Raw genomic sequence first — 26,722 nt, forward strand, 5'->3', positions numbered from 1 at the left:
TTTTTATTTTAAAAATTGGAGCTAATGCTGTATAATTGGGTTTCTATTTGCTCCCCGGCCCCCTCGTTAAGAGCGAGGTGGAGACTAAAGAATCTGAGCCTGTTTCTCCACGTGTAAAATGTCGTGCCAGGGGCGGGAACAGGCGACGGCTCTCACCGAGCGAGGTGGGCACCAAGTCACCAAGAGCAGCGGACACAGCACTCGGCCCCCGTGGCGACGGCCCTCTCGCCCGCTGCGCCTTTCCGGGCGGGCCGGCGCGCGATCCGCACCGCGGGCGCCGCCAGAGGGCGCTGTGGCCCCGGGCGCGACGGCGGCGGCGCGGCGAGGACCCTCCCCCGGCGGCTCGGCCGCCGCCCTGTCCCAAGCTCCTCTGCGGGTAAACAGACATGGCCGGCGAGGGAGATCCGCAGGACGCTGGGAACAACATGGGCAATCACTTGCCGCTTCTGCCCGGTAACCGTCCAGGGCCGGTCCCTGGCGGCGGGAGGGGGAGAGGCCCGAGCCGTGAGGGGCACGGCGGGGCCGGGGAGGCGGGCGGGCGCTGTGGAGCTGGCGGGGCCGCGCCGGAAGCGGCCGCGCATCGGGCCGCCGGCCAGGGACCCAGTAGCGGCGCTTCTCCCAGCGGCTGGGTCCCCCGGGCTGGGGACGAGGGTTTGGGAGGCGGGGAGGGCGGTCTCCCCCAAAAGGCAGGGATCCCATGCTGTCCATCCTCCGTGTGTCCAGAACTTGGCTCCCAGGAAATGGTCTGAAACTGGGTCAGGGGAAGAGAGGGGGACTGGGACAGAGCTCAGCAGCCCAGACTTTTCCTCGACTTCTTCCCTTTGATGAGGGTGACAGCTACCATGCATTAACTGTTTACCACGTCACGGGCCCTGCCATAAGCGCTTTGCATGCGTTTCTCCGTTTAATCCTCTCCACATTTCTTTTCTAATCCTGATCTGGTGGGTGAGAAATGGATTGGCAGATTAGTGTGTGACTTGCCCAAGGTCACACAGTTGCAGGGCCAGGACTCCTATCCGAGTCTATCTGTCTGCATAGGTGGTGTTTCTCAACCAGTTCACAGCCAAGACAGTATTTGGTCTGTTCTTAGGCACATAGTTCAAACACATGGTAGAACAAGCTTAATTAGAGATACTTAGGACTGTGATGTTAAACTCAGTTTTCTCTCTCTTTTATGTTTTATGAAAATTTATACTTTGGACTTATGTTGGAATACTGGGTACAAAAAAACCTGGAATGATTGTACAGTTTTATCGTGGAATGCTCTAGACAGGAGATGCTTTCCAAGAGGTGTATCAGCCAAATGGAGACTATTAGCTGAGTCCCTTCACTGTGTGTCAGGAAGTATGTTAGGTGTCCTGGAGATGAAAAGAGGTATGATACACAGTCTGATACCTGAGGAGGTTTATCATCTATATGAGGCTCCTGAAAATATAACTAGCAGAAGGCCGTTGATTTAGGCCAGTTAAGCAAATGCTCTTACCCTCCATCAGAGGGAGGGGTTGTTCAGGGCCGAAACGGATTGGGGGAAAGCCCTGTGGGGTGTCCTGGAGACATCCAAAAGCCTATAACTTAGGATAGGCTTGCAGAAGGTAAGGCCTGGAAGCTTGGGTCGGAGTGTTGGGAATCTTGCATCTCTTGCCAGTGAGACTGGGGGTTTCTTCCGTGGGTTGTAAAGAAACAGTTGTGGGTTTCAGACCTAAGAGAAGCTGTGCTTGGAGGACTAATTTGCCCACTGGGAGTGGCGTGGGTTGGAACAGGAAGAGACTAGAAGGCATGCCCTCCATATAGGAGGGGCCTTTTCCAGAGAAATAAATCAGGATCAGACTCAGTGGTCGATCCAGAAGCAACCTAGCTGAATTGGACTTGACTGAAGAGCTGAGCTGTTTTTTCAGAGGCATCAGCCCCGCTCTGTCTGTGCCAAAGCCAGTGTGTCAGGGAAGATGCTGATGCTCTGTTGGCATCCGCATGCTGCTCCTGCATGAGATGAGTCACCACACTTCACCCTGGAAGCTCTCAACAGTCAGTGTGTTTTGTCAAAAACAATCGGGTGCAAAAGGGCTCAGAGAGATTGTCAATACGATAATCATGCTTTTGCAAATCACACATGAGTTTTATTTGTAGAAACATTGGATTGTCCATACATCCATGTAGAATGAATTGTTTTGAAGAGTAATCCACTTTAAATGCTAAGGAACTAGCTTAATATTTAAGATTCGAAGAATCTGTCCCAACCAAACAAAACATTAATAGATAAACAGCCAAGTGGGGGAAGTGGGTTTCTGCCCTGTACATTAGAAAGACTACTTTGTGTAAGGAAATCATTTAGAGACGGAAGTTGGAGCAGTTAAAATGTAAATTTTAAAATTATGAATTCTAGCCTTTAAGCTAAAATTTGACCTTTTAAACTCTGTGTAATAGAGCAATGAAGTGTCAAAATGCTTAGTGAAAGCCATGCTGTCAGAATTGTGAATGCAAGGAAGTAGATTCAGAATATTTTTGTCATCGGTTTAGATTTTTCTTTGTTATCTCTCGGTCTCTTAATGAAATTCCTTTGTGCTTAGGAAAATTTTGTATGAAGTGTTCAACCACTGCACATTTGAATTTAAATTGAAATAATTATGTTGTTCTCTTTGACAAAGCCTTATGTATCTAAGGAATTTATAAGAATTGATAGAGAGTCCAAGGCATTTGCCATGTTGAAAAACATTTATATTTTCTTGTCAGGGACCTAGCTGGAGGTGGTTTGATTTAAATAATGATATGCACAAAGGAAAATAATTATTTTGTAAAGACATTTTATCCACTTAGAAGTTTATTTGGGGGCTTGCTTGCTTTCTTCCTTCCTTCTTTCCTTCCTTCCTCTCTTTTTCCCCTCCTTCCTTCCTTCTCTCCCTCCCTCTCTCCTTCCTTCTTTCCTTACTTCCCTCCTGTCTTCAGAAACTCTTTAAAGTTAAACGTTTGAAAGAACTTTAGAGATTGTTCTTGTTCATGCCTGTCATTTTTCAAATGAGGGAACTAAGGTTTAATCAGGTGGGATGAATTGTCTGAAGTGTCAAAATTAGTTCCTAGCAAGGGAGAAGAGGTAAACCTCCTCTGCAGAAGAATTTCAAATCATTTATGCAGGTATGTCCCCCTTCAAGGAGGTGGAACATAATCCCTGCTTCTTAGATGTGAGTTGTCCCCAGTGATTTGCTTACAAAGAGTACAATGTGGAAAGGAGGGGGAAAGTAGCTTTCCAGTGGAGAAATCCGACTAACACTGCCTCATCCAGGTGAGCACGGTCAGCTTCAGTAGGTATAGGTGACATCGATAGTGTGCACCCTTGATAGGACATGATGAAAATGGCTCTGCACCTTCCTAGGCTTCTTCCCCAAAACACAAATCCTAATTGAGGGACATTCTACAAAAATGCCTGACCAGTAGTCCTCAAAACTGTCAAAGCCATCAGAAACAAGGAAAGTCTGAGAGACCAGCCCAGCCCAGAGGAAGCTAAGGAGACATGACAGCTAAATGTAATGTGGTGTTCTGGATGCGGTCCTGGAACAGAAAACAGATATTAGATAAAAACTAAGGAACTCCAGATAAAATGTGTTTAGTTAACGGTAATGTGCCAATGCTGATTCCTTAGTTATGACAGACGTACCGCACTAATACAAGACATTAGCTATCAGGAAATGGATGTGAGGTATACAGGAACTCTATTATCTTTGCAACTTTTCTGAAAGTCTTAAACTCTTCTAAAATTAAACATTGACTTAAAAAAAGTAGTTGGTGGCAGAGCCCAGTCTAGACCCCAGCCCTCCAGCTGCCTCTTCACAGTACTGTTCAGATTCCCAAGTGTGTGTGGTGTTTACAGGAACCTCTCTTTTCATGGGCCCAGAATCCTCATGAAGGAATTATGTATTTGAAAGGGAACATAGCTTTTACATGTTCATGCCTCTGTTTTTTGTTTTTTTCCTTATAATATTGTACTTTTACAGCAGAGGATGAGGAAGAAGATGAAATTGAAATGGAAGTTGAAGACCAGGATAGCAAAGAACCCAAGAGACCAAACATCATAAATTTTGACACTAGTCTTCCGACATCACATACAGTATGTAATTTTGTAACAGATCTAGTATGATAAATACGTGCATTTAACTGTAGATGGAAGTTCTTGAAAACGAATGACTGCTTTTAGCATTACTGGAAATTACCTCACACCAGAAGTTGTGGATGAGGACGTGGGCTCTTGACAGTAGATAACAGTCTTAAGCTGTAATTTTTAAGCACTTTGATACCATGTCTGTTACTAGTTGTAATTCTTTGAAGAATTGGTGCCCTTCTTACGTCTTTGCTAGTAATAGGGCTACTAAAGTACTTATTATCTGTACTGCTGGGTCCCAGGGTGTGATTTAACATTCTAGCATTTTATACTTGTCATTTATGCTCTTTGGACATAGAGATGTCTAGCTTAGTCAAAATCAAATATCAGGTTGGGGCTTCCCTGGTGGCGCAGTGGTTGAGAGTCCACCTGCTGATGCAGGGGACACGGGGTCCGTGAGGATCCCACATGCCGCGGAGCGGCTGGGCCCGTGAGCCATGGCCGCTGAGCCTGCGCGTCCGGAGCCTGTGCTCCGCAATGGGAGAGGCCACAACAGTGAGAGGCCCATGTACCGCAAAAAAAAAAAAAAAAAAAAATCAGGTTGGCCAAAAAGTGCCTTCGGTTTTTAAGTGAAAGTAAAAGACATTTTTCATTTTCACCAAGAACTTTATTGAACAACGTATTCACCCTTTTGTTCCACTACCTTCTGCCATTTTTTAGGCAACTTCATAATTCCATGTTCCCAAAACTTTTTATCTTTTTGAGCAAAGAATTGTTCCAAGTGCCTTTTACAGTCTTCCAGGGAATTGAAAATATTTTTCCATTAAGAGAATTTTGTAAAGACCAAAATAAATGGAAATCCAAAGGTGCAGTGTCTGGTGAATACAGCAGATGAGTCAGAACTTCCCAGCCAGGCTGTAACAGTGTTTGCCTGGTCATCAAAGCAACATGCGGTCTTGCGTTATCCTGATGGAAGATTATGCATTTTCTGTTGACTAATTCCGGACGCCTTCTGCTTTCAGTTTGTCTAATTGGGAGCAGTACTTGTTGGAATGAATCGTTCGCTTTTCCAGAAAGAGCTCATAATAGAGGACTCCCTTCCAATCCCACCATATACACAGCGTTACCTTCTTTGGATGAAATTGGCCTTTGGTGTGGTTGGTGGTGGTTCATATTGCTTGCCCCACGATCTCTTCCATCTGCATTATTGTACAGTGTCCACTTTTCATCACCCGTCACAGTTTGTTTTAAAAACGGAACATTTTTGTTACATTTCAGTAGATAATTGCATGAGGATATACGGTCAAGAAGGTTTTGTTCCCTTAACTTATGTGGAACCCAGACATCAAAGTGATTCACATAACCAAGCTGGTGCAAATGGTTTTCAGCGCTTAATTTGGATATTTTGAGAATGTCGGCTATCTCCCACGTGGTATAATGTTGACTGTTCTCAATTACTGTCTCGATCTGATCGCTGTCAACTTCAACTGGTCTGCCCGACCGTGGAGCATCGTCCAGCGAGAAATCTCCAGCACGAAACTTCGGAGACCACTTTTGAAACGTTTGCTCAGTCACAGCATCTTCTCCCTACGTGGCACAAATCTTTTTTTTGCGTTTCAGTTGCATTTTTACCTTTCTTAAAAATCATACTGTGATGAAAATGTTGCCTTTTTTCTTCTATCTTCAATATTTAAATGAATACACAAAAATTCACCAATTTTTATCAGTTTTTTTTTAAAAATGCACGCTGATATGACAGCTGTCATGATACAGTCTGACAAAATTGTTTCGAGTGGAGTTGAAGACAACTAAGCACTACTAGAGCCATCATACGGAAAAAAAGAATGAACCTTTTGGCCAACCCAATATTTTGAACTTAAAAAATGCTCTTGAATTTTTATGTATGTGAGAGATTCTTCACAAGAAATTAGAAATTCTACTTCTAAGAGTCAAAAATAGATTTTCATGTGGGAGCTGATACAACAAGTTTATTATTTAAATATTTGTACCCTCTGTGTGTGTTTCCGTATGCTGATTTGCTGTTCAGTCTGTCGAGCTTTTGTTTCTGTTCCATATCTGTACTGACACTGACCTTGTGTGTGTCCCTCTGTAGTATCTGGGCTCTGATATGGAGGAATTTCATGGCAGGACTTTGCACGATGACGACAGCTGTCCGGTGATTCCAGTTCTGCCCCAGGTGCTGATGATCCTGATTCCCGGGCAGACCTTACCTCTTCAGCTTTTCAGTCCCCAAGAAGTCAGTATGGTGCGGAATTTAATTCAGAAGGACAGAACCTTTGCGGTGCTTGCATACAGGTAAAATCTTAGAGCTGACTGACTTAACAGTCTCTCGTGCAGTCCCAGGGAGGTGGTTTTAAAGCCCAAACTGACTACTATTCTGCATGCACAGGAGATGGGATGAGGTTGGGAAGTAAAACATTCGGATAAGAAGTGTGAAAGTGCAAGTTGGAGTATTTCGGGATGATCATTACCATCTAAATCAGGCTTTACCTTTCACACACATTTGAACTTTCTGGTATTTGAGAGGTTTTATATCATTAAAATTTAATGAAAAACATTTCTAGAATCTTATTTTCAAGAACTATCTTTATTTAAAGAAAAAGAGGGCTTTACATTGTAATGTAAAGGATTACTTTTGCAAAAGAGCAAGTAGTTATTTCACCGTCTCAAAATTCCTAAGCTGTCCTTTTACAGACCCGTGCTAAACTGAAGCTGAATTTCAAGTATCCCATGACAACTAGAGGAAATCAGTGGTAGAGGCAGGAAATCCATACAGGAAGGTCCCCCTCCCGCCCCTGCCCCCCAGCACAGTGCTGCCGATAAGCAGCAGTAAGGATGGTCTGCTGAATAAGAAGAATGTTTGGTTTGGGAAGGGAGAGTTTAAACTCCTATCAGTCCTAGGTCATTTTCAATGACTAGCAATGTATTCTTTTCCTAATGGGCTCTAACTGTACTTCCTGAAGCCTCTTTATATATCTCAATTCCCTGTGTGATTCTAAAATAAATAAAATTAAATAGCTTTGCAATGAGAGCCGATTGCTATAAATTGTTTTCCCATGTGTATTGCTTTTGTCAACTTTGCATATCTGAAAACTAAATGTCCAAAACTGTTTCCTTTTTAAAATTTACCTTGGAAGTAATGTACAGGAAAGGGAAGCACAGTTTGGAACAACAGCAGAGATATATGCCTATCGAGAAGAACAGGATTTTGGAATTGAGATCGTGAAAGTGAAAGCAATCGGAAGACAAAGATTCAAAGTCCTTGAGCTCAGGACACAGTCAGACGGGTAAGAAACACCATCTGTCTTAAAGCTCCTTGAACATCATAAAATGAAATGGTTTTCCTGTATTTTTTCTGTTTTGCTGACCCTTCACATTTTGTGACTTTTAACTAGTTGTTCTTTTCCCTTTGAAAGTATAGCTTAGGGGTTTCCAACTTTGCTGTGCATCAGATGCCCTGGGAAGTTTTTCAAACTATAGATGCTTGAGTTCCAACCGCCCCTCCCATCCGTAGAGAGCCGTCAGTCTGGGAGGGAGGCCACAGCATCGTTTCTGATGATTTCCAGGTGATTCTAATGTCCCTCCAGGTTTGGGAATGGTAATGTAAACCCTACAGGCAGTGTCATGTGGGGCAGGGCTTCTTTGGGGTTGAAGACCTCTCTTCAGATTGAAAAGGGTGGGAGGTCAGAGCCTGGCAAGCTGTGTGTGGCGTGGCATTCCTGTGCTTGGGGAGCCATGGCGGTCAGCCTGCCACCTGCTCCGTCTGGGCTGTGAGGAGCGTTTACACGGAGTGCCCATCTCCACTGTGAACGTGCTTTCACCTGTAACGGGTCATATACTGAATAAGTGACCAGGAAGCACCTGTCATCTCTGTGTCGTACCCAGTTTAGAAATTCTCAGAGTTCTGTTTTAGCAGTTAACTATTCTGGCGTGGCTCTCACGCTTAGGGTTTTTTCACAAATTTAAGGAATAACTCATTCGAAAAAAGGCAGTTCACCTTTGCTCTTAAAACAAACAAACAAGCAAACCTCCCCAAAAAAGCACACAGCATATTGTCCTCAACACTGCACGTTTCCTTTTATAGGAGTGATTCTTAACTATGGTACCTAAGAATCACCAGTGAATCACCAGTGAAGTCTTAGAAACAGATTCTTGGGTCCCCCCAGCCCTAGTGAATTGGTCTCTTATCTGTAGCCACGGTTGAAAATCTTTTCAGGTCTCTGTGTTGCACAGGTAACGTCTTCTGAACACATGGACACTCAGAGGGATCTTTAAAGATTTAAAAAAGAATATGAGCTGCCTGTGGGCAGTAACTTTTTGTCTGTTCCTGTTCACATAGTGGGCATTCATAAATATTATTGAACTATGAAAATATCGAGGGGGTCAGCCACCCTTTGGAGCTTGAGAGAGCATAGAAGAAGGAGGGGTGCAGAGCCCTTGGGGGAGGGGTTAGTGCTACCCTCCTGGTGACCCCCACCCAGAGCATTCGCTACACAAACCCTCCAAGCACTGAGCACAGTGTACTGTCATTGTAGGGTTGTGTGTGTCTCCCTCAAGAGGCGAGCTGCTTAGGACAGTGGCTGAGACTTCTGTGTGTTCTGCATTTAGGACCATCAGTGTTACGTGAATGAATGAAAGAGTGTACCCCGAGGGCTCTGCATTGAGACAGTTGGCAAGCTGTTTTGTTGCTGTGGATTTTACTAACAGTTCTATTTTTAAAGTACTTCCTATCCTCATGCTTATAAAATTTTGAGTATTTGTGAATACTGTATTCCAGAAACCATAATGGCAAATTGACTTGGGGAAAAGTACACTTCAGAGACTGTCGACATCAGTGACTTGTGATTGTGGACAACTAGTTTGAACACAAGATGGCAGTAGACCCTTAACTGTGAAAGCAAGTCAAGGGATATACCTTTGACTCTAGTAGAGATGAGTGTGAAACTGATAGGGCCAGACGGGACTGGGAAAGGGCCCATTCTCTGTAGTATCCCTGAGACCCACTAACACAGCCTCTCACAAAAGTGAGTCTGTTTTAATTTAAAAGACCTCCACGGAGTGAGAATCCTCTGTCTCCACTGCCCTTCTGGTTCTGTCACTACCTTCACTGGAAATGGTGAAACAGAAGAAACTATGGAGATAATCTAGTGCAAGCTCCTCTTTTTTCAAATAAGGAAATGAAGTGCTAGAGAGGTAAGCAATTTGCCTAAGGTCATACCACTAGAGGGCACCACCTGGCTGGTTCTGGGTCCCTAACTTCCAAACCAGTGCTCTTCCCACCAAACCTGAATTCCTCCATCACACGTTTGCACCTCAGGCCAGTTTCCTTTTCTTTAGTAATGCAGTACCAGGTAATAGTCATTTGTCTTCTACATAAATGACTCTTCATATGTAAAAAGCATACTGCTACTTTTCCAGAGTGAGTCTTTATTTCTGTGGCATCTTCTGAGCACACGGACATTTATTTGAAAAATTAATTTAAAAAAATGGAAGTGTATCATTGAATCACCATAGGACTCTTCAGGAGTTCCTAAGTATTTCTTACATGTAGAGAGGAAAAGGCGATTAATACTCTGTTTGGAATTACCAAAGAAGTTCTCTTACCTGTCATAATTGAGATGAATAATTTTTAGTGAAAAGGGTTAATTAAAAATGGAAGTCATAAAAATTTACACATATATATCTTAAACATTTTATTTTAACTTAAAATATATAAATGTCCCTTCGTTCATTTTATGTTTGATGGAAAGACAGGATACTTTCTTCGAATTGGGTCTGCAGATTAGAGATGGCACTAGTCTTTCTTGCATTAACAGCTTTCACTTTGCATCATCTATCTGCAGTTTATACCTGTAGTTTTTCTTCAAAGAGAGGTTCTGAAGATACTCACAAGGCTGTCTGAGCACCAGAAGCCTTGCAGATTTGTGCACTTTTTTTCTTACCGTTAGAATTGTCTGAGCCTAATTTGAAAGCATTTTTTTGGCTCAACCTAGTATTCATTGAAGCAGTTTTAATTTTGTACTTATATTTTATCAGTTGCTATAATATTTATATAAATTGTCAAACAACAAGATTCTACTGTATAGCCCAGGGAACTATATTCAATATCCTGTGATAACCATAATGGAAAAAAAATATGAAAAAGAATATACACACAGACACGTGCGCGCGCGTGCGCACACACACACACACACGTGTGTGTGTGCACGCACATCTGTGTGTGTGTGTGTATATAACTGATTCACTTTGCAGTACATCAGAAATTAACACAACATTGTAAATCAACTATACTTGAATAAAATAAAATTTAAAACTTCAAAAAAATATTTATGTAAATTATGCAACTGTAATCACAGAACAACTGCCATAAACAGGTCAGGAAGGAATAAAACTAGTTTATGTTACAACCCAAACTCAGCTGCTGGGAGAAGCGGCAGCCGTGTGCAGCAGACCCTGGGCGGGCTTCACAGAAGGAACAGAGAGCAGTGCTTAACCCTGTGAGGCAATTCAGACAGCCTGTGTACAGACTAATGATTAAAATGATCACTAAGCTGATTTTTCAGTAGCGTTAATGTTTTTATCATAATAAACTCTTACATACTAGGTGGGTAAAACATAATTCTTATTCAGTTACTTTTGTTTTTAATGAGCTCTGATAACATAAGAACATTAGAACGTAGTTTGAACACAGTCAAATTTATTTTACCGTTTTCCAAAGTCATGTAGACATAAATTTGAGCTTGCAGGAAGAAATTGAAGTTAGTGAAGTGAGTCTAATATTATCGTTAAATTAAACCTACATATTTTCAGACACATTTAGCTATTTTCATTTAATAAATCAGAAGAAGTATCAAAGTGTCATAAGTTTTTGTGGGTTGAGACAGTGGTTACAATGAAAGACCACTTTAGAATTCCTAAGCATGATTAATAGTGAAGCAGAGACTTGTAATATTTTTGTAATTACTTTGTAGTATATTTGACTTCATCAGTCTGACAGTGTTTTGTTCCAGCGTTTGGATGTGTTGATACCTTCTGCATTTGAAAAGGTATGCTGGGAGATAAAATGGCTCGTAAGACGATGGTCCGGAGGTACAACCTTCCTCTTGGCATTAATGATGAGATGTTTGCAATTATGATATTCTCAAGTAGCATTCTAGAATGATGACTTTACTGTCATGAGAGTTGAAGTAATTTTTAAAGTAAAAAAAGATAATATGATGGATATTTTGATTCTTTGCATATTCAGGGTAAATGCTGAGGAATGAGAAAAGGAGTGCACATAGAAATAAGGCTACGTGTAATTCTTTAGTCTTATCTAATCTTATCCATGTAAATGGGTTCTTGATTTCTCTTCCTTTCTCTACCTACTCCTCAGGTTTGGTGATTTATGAGAAGGCATAGATGTAGGAGTCGGGCAGCGTAAAGAGACGGGGCGAGGGGAGGGGCGGGGTGTCTAATGATGTCTGAGAAATTAATTTAGAAGTTATCAGGATATGCATAGGGGTTGGTTGTATATTGATTTTTAAAATTTTGTTTCACTTACAGACTATCTGAAATGTAAAAATCTCCCTTTCCATTCCACAGTGAGATAAAAAATCTTAGGTTACCTTTGGTTTTAACTTTGGTACGATTTATGAAATATAGTATTTTTTGAAAATTTCATGTATCATAATAGCATTTGAGGAATATGTTTAAAAAAGAAAACTGTGAAACTCTTAGTATTTAAAATTACCCATAATGTTTAGAAACTTAATAGTTGGAGTTAAGATTATCTAAAAAATGAACAACATGCCTGGTTCTCTTTATTTCAGAATCCAGCAAGCTAAAGTGCAAATTCTTCCTGAGTGTGTGTTGCCTTCAACCATGTCTGCAGTTCAGTTAGAATCCCTCAATAAGTGCCAGATGGTTCCTTCCAAACCTGTCTCCTGTGAAGACCAGTGTTCACATAAATGGTGGCAGAAATACCAGAAGGTGAGAAACTTATTTTTTATGCCTCTTCAAAAAAAACAAAGACAGGTTGCTTTTTTCCTGTTTAAGAAAGAAAAACAAACAACTCTCATGATTTCCTTCCCCAGACTCCTTCTGGACAATACTGTAGCCGCGTTTGATCATGCTGGAGCTTCTAAAAATGTCATAGGCAGCTGTGTATGTAAAAGCAGTTTGCAACAGTAGTAAAATGTTACCGTACTGTGAGGTATTCCAGCTATTATGCCTGTAAGTTATGTATTAACTAATAACACATGGTGTTAAGTTCTGCAGGAGGCTCTCATTAGACTGTGGTCAGATGAGGTGCTTGGCTCTTGAGTCAGAAACGCTTTACCTCAGAAAAAGCGTTTGGGAGAGCGCACAGGAGTGAAGTGCGTTTTCCTCCTTCTGCACTTCTGAAAGGAAGATTTTTTTTGCCCTTTTTGTACAACACTATTGACATCACAAAAATTGACTTGAGACTAGGTGCTCTTTAAAAGCATTGCCTGTTGGGGCATTAATTCCTGTATATATACTTTTGGCTAGATCATTCTTTCTCTTAGAAAAAATACTGATGAAGCTTGTTTGTACTCATTTGTGAGATGTATCAGTTACGAGTATAAAATACCTAATATTTATGATTTCTACCTAAAGGAAAAAATTTGCTAGTTCCTAAATTTAGAATCAGTTGGCTTTTTGAGATTTATCTTTTAAAAATATGGAAAGACAATTTTCATAGTAACCTGAAAAATCCTGTGCTGATCATCCTTTACTCTTTGTCATGTAGAGTAGTGAAGTTTTTAATTTTGATGTGGATTAGCATAGGATCCTAATTTGATGTGATCAGCATATATGATTCATAAGAGGGTCTCATACACTAGTCACTGGACCTCCACTTCTAGTGGTCTTGCAGTAGAAGTCATGCAGTTTCCAGAGAGAGCTTTGTGCAGGATGGGTGGTTGATGGGCAGCACGCTCACGACTGGCTCTCTGTAGGCTCCTTGGTCTCGTTATTTTGTGTTTCAGCTGACCAGTCTGTGTCATGATATACTGTGGTTTAATTCGTGTTTCTAAGAAGATTCTGATGAGAAAGTTTAATTAGACTGCCTAAAGTTTCCCAAGCTTTGACACTAAAATTTTTGAAGGTTTCAGAATATTGATACTGCCATAAGTTTACAGTAGCTTTTGTATAGCTGTGCAATACTTGTATTTTCAGACTTGATACAGGCACTTTAAATATACTTTTTCTCTTGTTTATTTTAGCAGTAGAACAGTGGAAGCTCTTGCTGTCATAGTCATTTTCAGTGTAACTGCTGAAATAAGTATGTGGAGGATAGCTCTGTTGGTACATGGCTCCGTGGAGCGGTTTTGGAACGTGTGGAGTCATTTAGGGCGTAACAGTGTGTCTGGCACTGGGTGGTGCTGAGATGTGGTTCTTTGGTGGGGTAACCACATCGGGGTGTGCCTCCACAGCCTCTCAGTATTTAGACAGCTGTGTATTTCAGTCACTGGATAAGTTTTCAGAAGGTAGTATTTTGATTTATATAATAGTTCTTCCATACCAAGATTTTTGTTAAAAACTCTTAACCGCTTATAAATCGTTAACTCTTTGAACAGCTCTAAGCATAGAGTGAGAGTGATTGGAGTTAATTCCTGACTTAAGTGCTCTGGACGACTAGTTCTGTGTTGTCTTTGCAGGTCCTTGCCATCTTAAACCTGAACTTGGGTTAGGCAAAAAAAACTTTTTACATGTAATTTTTGTGTGACTTACTGATTAAACTCTTCCTATTCTGTGGTTAAAGCACCTCCACGTGTTCACATTAAATTCAGAATTAGGCCTTTGCAGCTGGGTTGTCACTGGCTCAACAACAGCGAGGAAGGACACATGTGCAAAGGCCAAGGAAGCACATTTTTGTTTGGAACCAGATCTTTTGACCTTTCCCTGTTGTCTTATTTCTCCAGTAATTCTGGACTCTCAAACATTAGCCCTCAGTTATCTTCATATTCAGAGTTGCCAAGAACTAAACAGAAGGTGCTAAGGAATGAGAGAGACATAAAAGGCTTTCAGAGATAGAAATGCCTCATCCCGTGTATTTTTCAGATCGTTCAAGGGGTTCCCTTGCTTAAACTTTGGGTAGAGTTTCTTAGGTTCTGAAATTTGGATCTAGATCACTAGGCCAAGAAAAATTGCTAGTTGAGCTATTTTGGACTCCAGGTGCCTTACAGTCTCTGTTCTACTTTAGAGAGACCACTTACAGCCATCCTGCCGGCAGCAAAACGTGGAGTGGAGCGGAGGGAAGGGATGGCAGGTGGCACCGGTGGGAACTCCATTGGCCCTGGTCCCGTCTCAGTGGGTCGCCCTATTGCACGCGTAGCCGGACACTGACTTGCGTCACAGCGCTTGTCTTCAGGCAGATCTGGGGCTTGGGTCAGCCCTCTCTGCAGCGTTTATTTACATCTGACTTGTGCATCTTTGTGCCTGAGAAGTGGTTCACGGGGCCAGAACTGGGAGATGCTTAGTTGATTCTTAAGCCAACTCACAGTAATCGGGTTGCCACACACTTTTCCACCAGAAAAGATACTTAAAGGGTCTAGGAGTGGAGTGTAGTCTTCCTGACATGTATTCAGTTAACCTTGACACTGTGCACACACCTCTCTTAACATTTGCCATTGAAAACTAAAAAATCCAAATGACAGAATTATTTACGCTTCTGTTATCTTCCATCCTGACAAGGGAACATTGGAGAAGATGTCCCTATTGATTAAGGAGTTAGGCCCGTATTATCAGGAAGCACTCTTCCAAACCCACTTCTATCTGGAAACCTTCCTCATTCAGTGATTCGATCTTTGAATCTCATGTTTACTTATTTCCTTTCTTATCACATTGCCTTTCTCTCTTCACTGGGTTTACTGTAGTGGGATTCCCTGAAAGAGAGGAAAGTGTTGTTTCACCTACTTGGAGTACAATGTGAATGTTCCTAAGTACACTCCCTGCTTGCCCAGACTATCTATCTACTTGTTCATTTGTAAAGCCCTTCTATGTTAATCAGAAAAAGAGTTGAGTATGAAGTATAAAAAGAAATCAAACGTGGCTGGGCTTCCCTGGTGGCGCAGCGGTTAAGAATCAGCCTGCCAATGCAGGGGACATGGGTTTGAGCCCTGGTCCGGGAAGATCCCACATGCCACGGAGCAGCTAAGCCCGTGCACCACAACTACTGAGCCTGCACTCTAGAGCCCGCGAGCCACAACTACTGAGCCCACGTGCCACAACTACTGAAGCCCACGTGCCTAGAGCCCATGTTCCACAACAAGAGAAGCCACCGCAATGAGAAGCCCGCACACCTCAACGTATAGTAGCCCCCCGCTTGCTGCAACTAGAGAAAGCCCGTGTGCAGCAACGAAGACCAAACACAGCCAGAACAAAAAGAAAGAAAGAAAGAAATTTGTTAAAAAAAGAAAAAAAGAAATCAAATGTGGGAACATATTAAGAAAGTGACTGAAGTGTATCCATCTGGTCTCTGCTAAATTTATAAGCCATGATTGCTCCTGCTTCTCGTACAGAACAGGGAGGAACTGAGCACTAACTCAGAAGGGGGAGGCCCCAAACAGGAGTTCACAGGTTAGCGTCTCAGTCTTCTTCCCAAGTTTCCTTATGAAAATACAGATAAATATTCTAACTTCTTTCCTTTTTCTTACGTAAAAGGATCCATACCGTCCTGCACCTTCTTCCGTCCTAAGAGTGTAGCAGATTCTTCTGTATTCGTTTTTGGCGCACTGCTCCCTTCTTTTGGAAGCTGCACAGTATTCTCTATATGGATGCACTATAATTTATATAACCAGTCCCCTCTGGACGACAGACCTGCACTAAGTGCTGCGTACAAATGACCTTTCATACAGGTGAATATGTAGGGCAGAGTTTGAGAAGTGGGATTATTGGATGTCAGGGCAGCTGCTCTTCTAATGTTGGCAGGTGTTTTCAAAGTACCTCACTAAGAAGGTTGTTCCTATCTGTGTCCTGATTGTCAGTGTTTCATCGAGGCTTTAGAGTATCCAGCTTAATTTTTGCTGATCTGATAAGTGAAATACAGTATCTTGTTGGAGGTTTAATTTGAGTTTCTCTGAATATGAGTGAGGTGTGTGGCATTTTGTGTTTAAGAGCGGTTCGTATTTCCTTTAGTTGGTATTGTCTTCAGAGTCTTTGCCCTTCATTGATTGCTAGGAGTTCTTTACGCATTAGGAAGCTTATCCTTTTGTCGGTGATTAATGAGTTCCAAACATTTCCTTTAGTTTGTCATTTTTTTTTGTCTTTTAACTTTGTTTTTGGTGTGCTGTCATACATAGTTGAATTTATCTTTTTAATACTTCCATATTGTGAATCATAACTAGAAATACTTCCCTGTGCAAAGGAGTCTTCATTCCTTAAGAACAGTAAAACATGTAATCTTTTACTTCTGATTTCATTGTCTTTAATGACCACAGTGTAAGCTTTGATCCAAGTGTAGTTGATCCTGGTATGATTTCAGTGCTCCTTTTTCCAGGTGGCTCCCGGTTGTCCTGTGACCATTTTCTGAGAGGGTCATATTTCCCTCCCTGAGATGCTCTTATTATAGACCAGATTCATGTTTTTTATTTTATTTTTCTTCTGCTCTGTGATCTGTTTGTTTATGCCTCACCAGGATGCTGCTATAACTGTTGACAGTTTATAATCTTGTAAGTAAGCTATGACCAGCAACCCCTCACTGCTCTTCGCTTTTTAAGGTTTGTTTGGCTACTATTGCGTCTTAATGTTTGCATGTGAACATTAGAATCTGCGGTTGCCTTGTTCCAGGATAATAGTAGTAGCAGGAGGAGCAATGATATTTGTTGTCTATTTTTATCGTAAAGAGAAGAAAAGTCTTGGAATCGTGGCTATGTGTATTCAGGGACTTCCTCCAACCAGAGAAGGGATTTCCCTGGCATACACCTTAAGCTTATAGTTGTCCATCTGCCATTATGAGCTTATAAGCCTCGGGATCAAGAAAAAGCTTGCCATTCCATTCCAGTTCTTACAAGCAAGTAGGATTCGATGAAGGAAGGAAGGAAACAGAAACTTGTTTCAAAAATTCAAAAGCTTGAATTATTTGGAAAACTCTTTTTATCATTTACATTGCTGATTGTGATAGGTCTTACTACAACAAACGACCACCTTTGGTCACTGTGTAAACCAGTGGTAATGTTTTACTATTCACACTTAGCCTTTCACGTTACTCTTCCAATTTCATTGCACTTCAAAGAACCATTTAAGTGGAGTTTGACATTTTTTGAACATTCTACATTGTCGGGAGGCAAAGCCGAAGCTATAGTTACGAGGCTTAAAAATGGAAAAAATGTGATGGATTGCTACCTCCACGTAACAGACAGTCATTTGAAGGGCCTTTCTGCCTGCTGTCAGGAGTAAGTCCTATTCCTGGTGCGAATACTACTTCATTGGAGAATCAGTCATTGATCACTTTCAAGCACCTAACTTTTTGGCTAGTATTAAAATTTTCTTGAAGTATAGCCCTTTTAGGAAGTAAATCATGGTGTTGATAGACTTGAAGAATGCCCATAAATTGCTGGGACTTATCGTCAGTATTACCCAGATATAAGTCGGGCCTTTCCTATCGTGCCAGGAATCTAAATGGAACTCTTAAATTTGAGGATATTGAAGTGGCTTAAATTTTGGCAGTTCAGTAAAAGCTAGCTGATCTCTTCTGGTTTACTTCTCTTCAGCTTGCACACTTGACTTTCTAAAGGGTGTAGTATTAAGGTTGTAGTACGTATATTTAATTGATTTGTAAATACAGCTGTAGAATCTGTCAGGGTAATCCTGATACAGAATTTTAGAGGCCGCCTCACGTTGAAAAGTAGGGAACAGAGACCTGAGGCTGCAGCTTGTTCACATTCACGAAGCCTGGTAGGAGCAGATCGGATGGTCATGACGCTGACCCTGATGGTGCCTTGCCCTTCATATCCTATTCGCTGTATACTCTAGTGAGAAGTAATGTTTATATATAAATTAATTTCTTTTTATCTTTCTGTGGGTGTCAAATTACTTGCTTTTGTATCACAGAAGTGATCATTTTGATGTGTAAAGTATATATTAGTGACTGAATTCAGAGTGTGTCATCCAACCTGAAACTTCATTGGATCTTTGTCATTTCATAATGCTAAGTACCCCTCTAGAAAGTAAGCTTCTGCCCACTAAAACGTAAGCTCCACAGGGCAATGATTTTATTCTTTTGCTGTGCTTTTAATCATTGGTATACACCAAATGCATAAAAATCATGTCAGGTACATCCTAGGTGCTCAGAATATTTGTTGAATAAGTAACGGTTGGAGTCAGACCCCCTGAATGCACATCCTAGCCAGTCCCCATTTACCAGCAGTGACCTTGAGCAAGCATCCTTCTGTGCCTGTTTCATTACCTTTAAATTGGGGTGGTAATACTGCCAATCTTATCAAAATCTTTTAAGACATGTAAAGTGGTTGCCGTTACTATTACTGAATATTCAGTTACCTGACGGGCTGTTAGCATTTTTTATTCTGTAACTGGACTCTGACAAAAATTCTTACTAGCGTTAGGTTTTGGCCTGACTCCTCAGGCTTATTAAATCACTACCTGAGCCTGTGCTCAGAGGCCATCCCAGACCATCTTTGGGTAGCTTCAAACATAAGAATTATATTGAGTCCCAAATTCTTCTTTAACAAGAATCCACTGGTTTGAGCTGTAGCCCACGAGCCTTTGAGGGCAAGTCTGTCGTTATCCACGTAGCAGTTTCTGATTTATTCATAAACAAGTATCACATCCTCTTGAGAGGCAGCTCCAAACCACACATCCCTAGTGTGAACTCTAGACCTTATCTTCAGCATCCTGGCCACTGACAGTGAAAGTTCCCATTTGTGACCATCACAGAAGAGGAACATTACTGTCTCATCTTAGTGCCTAGTCTTCTTCTAATAGCGTTAGAGTAAGATTGTGGGGCGGGGGGAGTAGGGGGTGAGCTCTGCAGTGCGTTGGTTAGTTTACAACCATCAGCTAAGATCCCAAGTCCTCTCTGCATTTGCCGTGTACCCACGTTCCCCATCTCACACCCACTCACTTGGTCTTGCAGGTGCAAGCGTAGGATTTCCCTTTTATCTTGTTAAAGGTTATCTTGCCTTTCTTGTTCCACTCTGATAGTTCTTTCTGATCTCTCGTACCCCTTTCCCACCCAGTTTCACGTGTCATGCCCTCTGTCAATTGACAGCTTGTGTACAAAATTATAAATATGTGTACATATGTAGGTTCTGTTTTGTTTATTAAGAAAATGTGATCATTCTTTATATTGTATACATTCTCTGGTGGGGTGCAGAATCTTCTCTGGTGTCAAAGTATTCTATTGTATTTAACTATTGTTGAGAGATGGTTAGGTTGCTTACAACCGCAGCGCATCCTTTCAATCCTGTTTTCGTATCCTGTAGAACACTTCCCTTTCCAGATTTTCTTGGTTGTTTTTACACATCTGTTCTTTCAGATGAACTTTATACTTCTAAGTTCCAATCTTATCGGTATTACATTGAATATATACTCTGAGGACTGACATCTTAATTATTGGGTCTTCGCAACATTGAACTGCTGCAGGAATTCAAGTAAAAACATCATTGTCAAATATAATAGATAATCGTCTGTTATGGGATTATCTGCAAGCTTTTCCATCTTTTTGAAATTAGAAAGTCTTCCTGGGCCAAGGTCATTTTTTAAATGTGTTTCTTTCTACTATAAGATCTTGATTCTGTGGTGTTTTTTAAGGGACTTTTTTTTTCTGTTTTCAGAGAAAGTTCCATTGTGCAAATTTGACTTCATGGCCTCGCTGGCTGTATTCCTTATATGATGCTGTAAGTAACTTACCTTGAACTTGGTGCTACTGGGGGAAGCCATGGCATAATTAAGGGTCATTAGAACAAAATAGGCTTTCATACCCAGTGGGGTTTAATTTTTGGAACTAATGCCATTCATTACATTTAAGTGGAACAGGCAGGAATCATACTGCTGGATAGACTTGGCTTTTAATTTGATAGATTTTTAGTCTTCCCTCAGTTTATAGTGGCTTGCAGCTTCAGGACAAGATATTGAGGCATTTTAGGGTTTATTAAGCATTTGAAATTTTGCTGAGTCAAGGGCTAGTTACATTTAGGAAAAATAAAGAATCCTTCAACAGTGTTGTGGTTTTTTCCTAAACAAGTGTATTAACTTCAATTTCCTGATCCCTGGTGTACTAACTGATGCATCCACCAATGTTTTTGCACCTTAGATTTTTTTTTATTAGGCATCTTGAAAAATTCATTAAGAGACTACTGGAATAGTTCAGAGAATCTGGATTTTAGACGCAAAGACTGTGTTCAAAGCCTGATTTCTGTTACTGTTCCTGTGGTGTGGGGCAAAACTTGATTATCTATAAAATGGGGATAATGGTAGTTATTGTCTTTGGGATGTCGCAGACGGTCAACAAATGTTAGTCTTTCGCTTAGGGAATCAGCCCGCCCACAGATACGGAGTCCTGGGCAAACTAAACCCATAGGTTGTCAGCACTTACCACATGGGCAACACTAAAGGAAACTACAGTTCCGTCTGCCCTTCAGCAGCTTTTGAGCCATTACAGACACACACTAGACAAGAGTGGTTTTTGCGTCCACTGGTGAAAAGACAGTGAGCATCTTATGTAGTAAGTGCCAAGGAAGGTGTTGTAGGTAGCAAGTGCGGGTGCAGCTTACAGGGACCGACAGAAAAGGCTTCCTAGAAAAGGGAAGAGGAGGCCTCTGAGATAGCCAGCGCGTGGGAGGAGAGGCCTGGAAAGCCAGCCTAGTGCTGTGCAAAGCTGGGTCTTCCATCATTTCTGCCTAAGAAAACAGACACATTTAAACACGAAATTTTACTAGGTAGTGATGACTTAAATTGCTGCTAATATATTAGCTTTATTGAGTTGACAAGCTGCCAGTAAAGTGTAAATAGTCTGTGAACCTTATTATGGCTACTTTGTTTCAAACAAAACAAGGAAACCTTAATGGAGAGAATCAAGAGACAGCTACACGAATGGGATGAAAATCTGAAAGAGGATTCTCTTCCTTCAAATCCAATAGGTATGAAAAATCAGTTTCCTTCCTGTGACCTGTGATGCCTTACTGAAAGAAATTGTTTTTTGTTTTCTGTTTAATGAAAATGAAACCCCCAACATTTTTTTACATTAGTATTCTGAAAAGCATACCCACTTCTTTTGCTTTGAGCAATTACAAAAAAATGAATATTTTTTAGTTAGTGGTAGCAAAGGTCTTAAATTCGCTGAGCACTCCTATTTTAGGCAAGGGTTTCATAAAAAGTTCAAGTTGCAGTAAATGGTGTGCATCCAAAAACACTGAGTATAAATACTCTCCTTTCCCTGGTCTTCAAGGGGCCACTGAAAGTGCCTGCAGTACCAGGACTTATTATTACCTTACTTACAGATCTGTTAATTAGGTACAGTTTAGCTATTCTTCGAGTCTCGTAGCAAATAAGTGACTTATTCTAACATGGGTTTGATATCATGTTTAATTTAAAAGACGACATTTACAAAAACAAGCATGGGAAAAGAAGTTACATTGTAGAACCTCCTAAGAGTATATATACTTGAGAGCTGGTATATTGTAGTACTGTTTATAATTGTGTGAAATGTGTTCTTTGGGAACCCCGTAGAGAAGGGTTTATTTCAAAAGGATGTTACCGCGTTCATAAGCTGTCCTGATACTTAACTCCTTCCTAAGTTTAAAGCTTGAAAAACCCACCATGTCTTTAAGATTTTTCTTACAGAGTAGCTGCTTGTCTTCCTATTGATGATGTATTAAGAATTCAGCTCCTTAAAATTGGTAGTGCGATCCAACGACTTCGCTGTGAACTGGACATTATGAATAAAGTGAGTAAAATGAATACGTTTGGATGCCCATGTTCAGTCAGTCTAGCGAGCGAGGGTGCACTGTTAGGACCAACAGAACTATCTGTAGGCTCCATTCATGTAGTCATGGAATTAGAGAACTAGTTGTCCATCATGGTTTGCATTAAAAATATTTTAAAGGATTATTTTATATATTTCATTTGGGATCATAAGACAAACGACTTGTTTTGCATTCCTCAGATATAACCTTTATGTGATCTTCATTTAGACTCTGAATACTTGATTTCTACGTGAACCATGTATGCTTTTTTTATATATACATATATATATCAGTCACTATTTCTCTCTCCTAGAAGGTCATAAGTTTTGTGAGTGAATATGTGTTAGATCTCAGATTGTGTTTTTCTTGTTCCATCTTTAAAACTATGTTGTTGAACGGTTGGAAGGAAAATATGATAATCAGGGATCAACACCTTGGGAGCATTTTCCCCACTAATTTTCTCTTAAATTTTTTTAGTGTACATCTCTTTGCTGTAAACAATGTCAAGAAACAGAAATAACCACCAAAAATGAAATATTCAGGTGAGATCTTTATTACATTTTTAGCATAGACCTGAATACGTTTTGCCAACTGCTATAACAGAATTACAGGCAAGACCGTATTTCCATTCTCCATATAAATGACAAATACTCAGCAAATGAAATAGGGCAGGAATTAACTCTGCCGTTGGGTAAGACAGTCTTCCTGATTGGGTACCCAGAACAACAGTGGGGGCATGTAAGCCATTTTTCATAGGTAATGAGCATGGTGAAGTAAAACAGCTGAGCAGTCTCTCGTCCCCACCCCCCCACCGCCTTCCTTGTTGAAAATCTGTCAATTAGAGGATATCTTCTTAGTGCTTAAGGACCTACCTCCCATGATATTTCACTCAAATATCAGTTTCGCCATATAGCGTCAAAGATAAAGGACGACATGCTTCTGAACATGTACTGATGCTGTGTGACAGTGTTTGGAAATTATTTTCTGACAACAAAGTCATTATGAATCAAGAAGGGAAGAACTGCTGTTTGCAGAGTACTCAGATGCCCAAGAATGACCAAGTGGAAACTTTTCATTGGACTTCCCCTCTCAGGCTCCTTTAGGGGAAGTTGAGTCCACATATTTGACAATGTATATCTTGAGGAAGATTTAAAAAACTAGCAGTATTTTCCTTTTTATCATCATGGAAAACATTTAGACCAAATAAAACTGGGCTGACTGCCAACCTCTTATTAGTAGTTTTAACTAAAAGGTTCAAAACTATAGCTCTTAGAACCTTGTTTCTTGGTGAACTTTTATTTACCCCCACCCCACCCCATTTTGACTTGCCTTATCCTCTGTACTGATTCTTTTAGTTTATCCTTATGTGGGCCGATGGCAGCTTACGTGAATCCTCACGGATACGTGCATGAGACGCTTACCGTGTATAAGGCCTGCAACTTGAATCTGATCGGCCGGCCTTCTACAGAGCACAGCTGGTTTCCTGGGTAATGTGGTGGTGGTCACTTTTTTTTGGTTTTGCCTTAATTGGGAAGAAAAACCCAGAGTCCTAAGCAGAGCTGCTAGAATTATAATCAGAAGTAGACAATGAAGTGAATAATTCTACTTAAATGTTCATTTCATGAACAGCTAGAAAACGCTCTTCTTGCACAGTCTCACTGAATGTAAGGTTAGGGACAAAGAAGGTGGCAACTGTACTTCTCCTCAGATTAACTCTACACTTACTTAATCAATCCACACTCATTTTCCCGTCAGCTCCATCTGAAAATCAACTGTTGTATGATCCAGTAAAACTACATTTGACCCTTAAACAACGTGGGTTTTAACTGTTTGCATCCACTTAGACGCAGGTATGTTTCACTAGTAAAATCCTACAGTAAATACTACAGTACTGCCTGGTCTGCAGTTGGTTGAATCGTTGGATGCCAGAGGAACCGCAGATACGAGGGCCAACTGTAAATTACAGGCGGATTTAACCCCTGTGTTGATCGAGGGTCCACTGTGTATCTGTATCATATTCTGTAAAGTGTTAAACGTTACCCAAGCAGTGATAATAGACACGAAACACGCAGAAACCATGCTTGCTTTTCTTCTAGTGTGCATGTTTTGGTTTGTTTTTCTTTTACTTTAGCCCAGTGCCCTTCAGAGTATGACTGTGGGACCAACAGCACCACCTTGAGCCGTATTATTTTCAAGACCCCCTATTATTTGTCCAAATACTGACTGGCTCAGCCTTTTTATTTTGAAAGAGTAGGGATTAGTGCTTATACTTACTGTAATGCCGTGGCTTGTATTTTTGGATGAATTACCTGACAAATCATTCTCATTTTAGAAATCAATCTCATTTTAGAAGAGTAGTCCTGAAATCTTTCTTACCTGAGAAAAACACTTACCTCCCCCAGTTTTAACTCACACAAAAGTGCACATTTCTACAGGTGGTTGCTGTTTTCTAACTTGAGTGCAATACAAAACAAAGAAAATGCAGATGCAATTTAGTGTGGTCCTGGCAACCAGCAAGTTGTATAAAAAATCTGTATTAATAAGAAGATTTTTTTTTCTTTCTTGGCATTGGAGAAAAAAATTTTAAGCACAGCTTAAGAGCACAATCAAGTAATTTTATATATATATATATATATATATATATATATATATAAAAAGACTGATGCATTACCATGATGAACCATACAAACTAGAAAATCTTTTTGTGAGGTTTGTCTCAGGAAACTGTATATAAATCCAAACTCAGAGTATTCCTTCTTCCCATTCTTAGAATTTGGCTCTAAGATCTGTCTTCCCAACAGGTTATAGGGTGATAGGCTGGGATACACAGCCTCAGCTGATACCTTTCCTTAATTTTATAGGTTCGCCTGGACCATTGCCCAGTGCAGGATCTGTGCAAGTCATATTGGATGGAAATTTACAGCCACCAAAAAAGACATGTCACCTCAAAAATTCTGGGGTTTGACTCGATCTGCTCTGCTGCCCACGATCCCAGACACTGAAGATGACATAAGCCCAGACAAAATAATACTCTGCTTATAAACGAATACGGTAGGGATAAGGTTCCTTAGCAAAATCGGTATTCTAACATCAGGTCTGCTTTGGAAATTACTCCTTTTGATGCATACCGAAGTAAAAAGCGACATTACATGGAAGGTTGCAGTTTCCTAGTCAAACAACAGTATTTGAAGATTTAGACTAAAATATACTATTGAAGAGGATGAAAAGCAGTCTAGAATATGTGGTTTCGGGAGTTATCTATTTTAGGAGCTTGGTGCTCTTATTCTGTGGGATCTGACAGGACATGAAGACAGCTGTAAAACAAACTGGTGAGAGTATTTCCTGCAAAACATACCTGAAATTCCTATAAATTCTTATAATGTGAGGGTTCCTCACTTGATCCTGATCCATGGAACAGAATGGCACGTTTGTATCAGTGCTCCAAACAGCAGAAGTTTCCAAAAGCTAGGGTGCCAAGCAAGCGCTAGTACTGTTCCTTTTTGAAAGAGGCAAGGCTGTATTATTTTAAAAGGGCTTTGTTCTTTCTGATTTTCATCAATACTTTCAAAATTTACAAATCAGTATCTCAGAGAAACTAAAGAGTTACCTAATACACAGTTTGAGCCCCAACATGTTTGTTAGTGAAAATCGTATTTTGTGTATTTGCTCAGTGTTTGGTTATTCTGTTCCAGTTTCATTTGAACCTAAGACTACTGTGGAACACAGATGCTAAAACACGTCCCCTTCCTCCAAGTGAGATGTGCTAATGTATTTTATAGGCTACTTTGTTCAATGTAAACTAAAGAAACTCTGTAAGTAAACTGTAAGAGCAAAACTAAATTAAACATGTTCTTTTGTTTAAATAATGTAAAATATCTACTCATAAGCAGATAATCTAGGTGTAAGAAATAATTCTTAAGGTAAAGTTCTAGACAGACTGATTTGCCACCTACCTCTTTGCTTATACATTCAAGGGGTTTATTGGATACTTTTACATTTGCGTAATTTTGATGTTCCTTCACTGCTTTACATATTCATTGGGAGAAGTTCAGCTAATCGGGTACAATGGATGTGGCCAAAACGGACTGTTAAATTTCTCGTTTGAATTTGTCAATATTTTCTTCTTCCAAACATGCAATGGTTTTGACTGCCTAGCCTGGAATCGGCAACCGAGTATCATGTTGCACATTTATGTAAAGAGAGAGAGTAAATGAAAAGCAACTCAAGAACGCTGTCGGTTTTTTAGCATGTGCCCCTTCTGTATTCGATATGCCTAACCTTTACTTTGTTAACCTTGGGTTTTTAATGACTCTACTATTTGTTCATATAGTCAGTCTTACACTGAACTAAAACGGCCTCTAAAGGGGATTCCAGGGAGTTCTTTTCAGTAGCACGGCACATCTCTTTATATCTAAACCAGGTGTAGTGAGGGAACATTTTGGCCCCCTGAAGAGTGTAATCTCAGAATGTTCTATATTATTTACTGACACTTGCAAATAAAATTTCCTGGTATATAAAAACACGCATATACTATTTTAAAGTCTCTTTATACATGACGAAACCAGACCTCAAATCTGCATACTTCCTATGTAGCACAGTACGAATTCTACAGTGTTGGTTCCAAATATGTATCTTAAATATTTCAGTGGGTTATAAGACGTTTAATTACTGACCTGTGTGTGCAGTC

At 40.6% G+C, this 26,722-nt stretch overlaps 1 protein-coding gene across 2 annotated transcripts; it reads left to right on the forward strand.

The window, feature by feature from the left end:
- The first annotated feature begins 330 nt into the window (after positions 1–330).
- CRBN (cereblon) lies at positions 331–26,561 on the forward strand. Of its 2 annotated transcripts, none has more exons than XM_030867769.2 (11): positions 331–453; positions 3,984–4,096; positions 6,201–6,403; positions 7,246–7,395; positions 11,920–12,079; positions 19,906–19,968; positions 21,126–21,210; positions 21,901–22,016; positions 22,513–22,577; positions 23,391–23,522; positions 24,897–26,561. In XM_030867769.2, exons 1-11 carry the CDS (start codon positions 387–389, stop codon positions 25,075–25,077), a joined length of 1,335 nt encoding a protein of 444 aa, XP_030723629.1. In that variant the 5' UTR covers positions 331–386; the 3' UTR covers positions 25,078–26,561. The 2 variants fall into 2 exon arrangements, with proteins under 2 accessions (XP_030723629.1, XP_030723630.1); XM_030867770.3 differs by having other exon boundaries at positions 3,987–4,096.
- Positions 26,562–26,722: the final 161 nt, after the last annotated feature.

Source organism: Globicephala melas, chromosome 11 (assembly GCF_963455315.2).
Source record: "Globicephala melas chromosome 11, mGloMel1.2, whole genome shotgun sequence".
Taxonomy (NCBI): Eukaryota; Metazoa; Chordata; class Mammalia; order Artiodactyla; family Delphinidae; genus Globicephala; species Globicephala melas.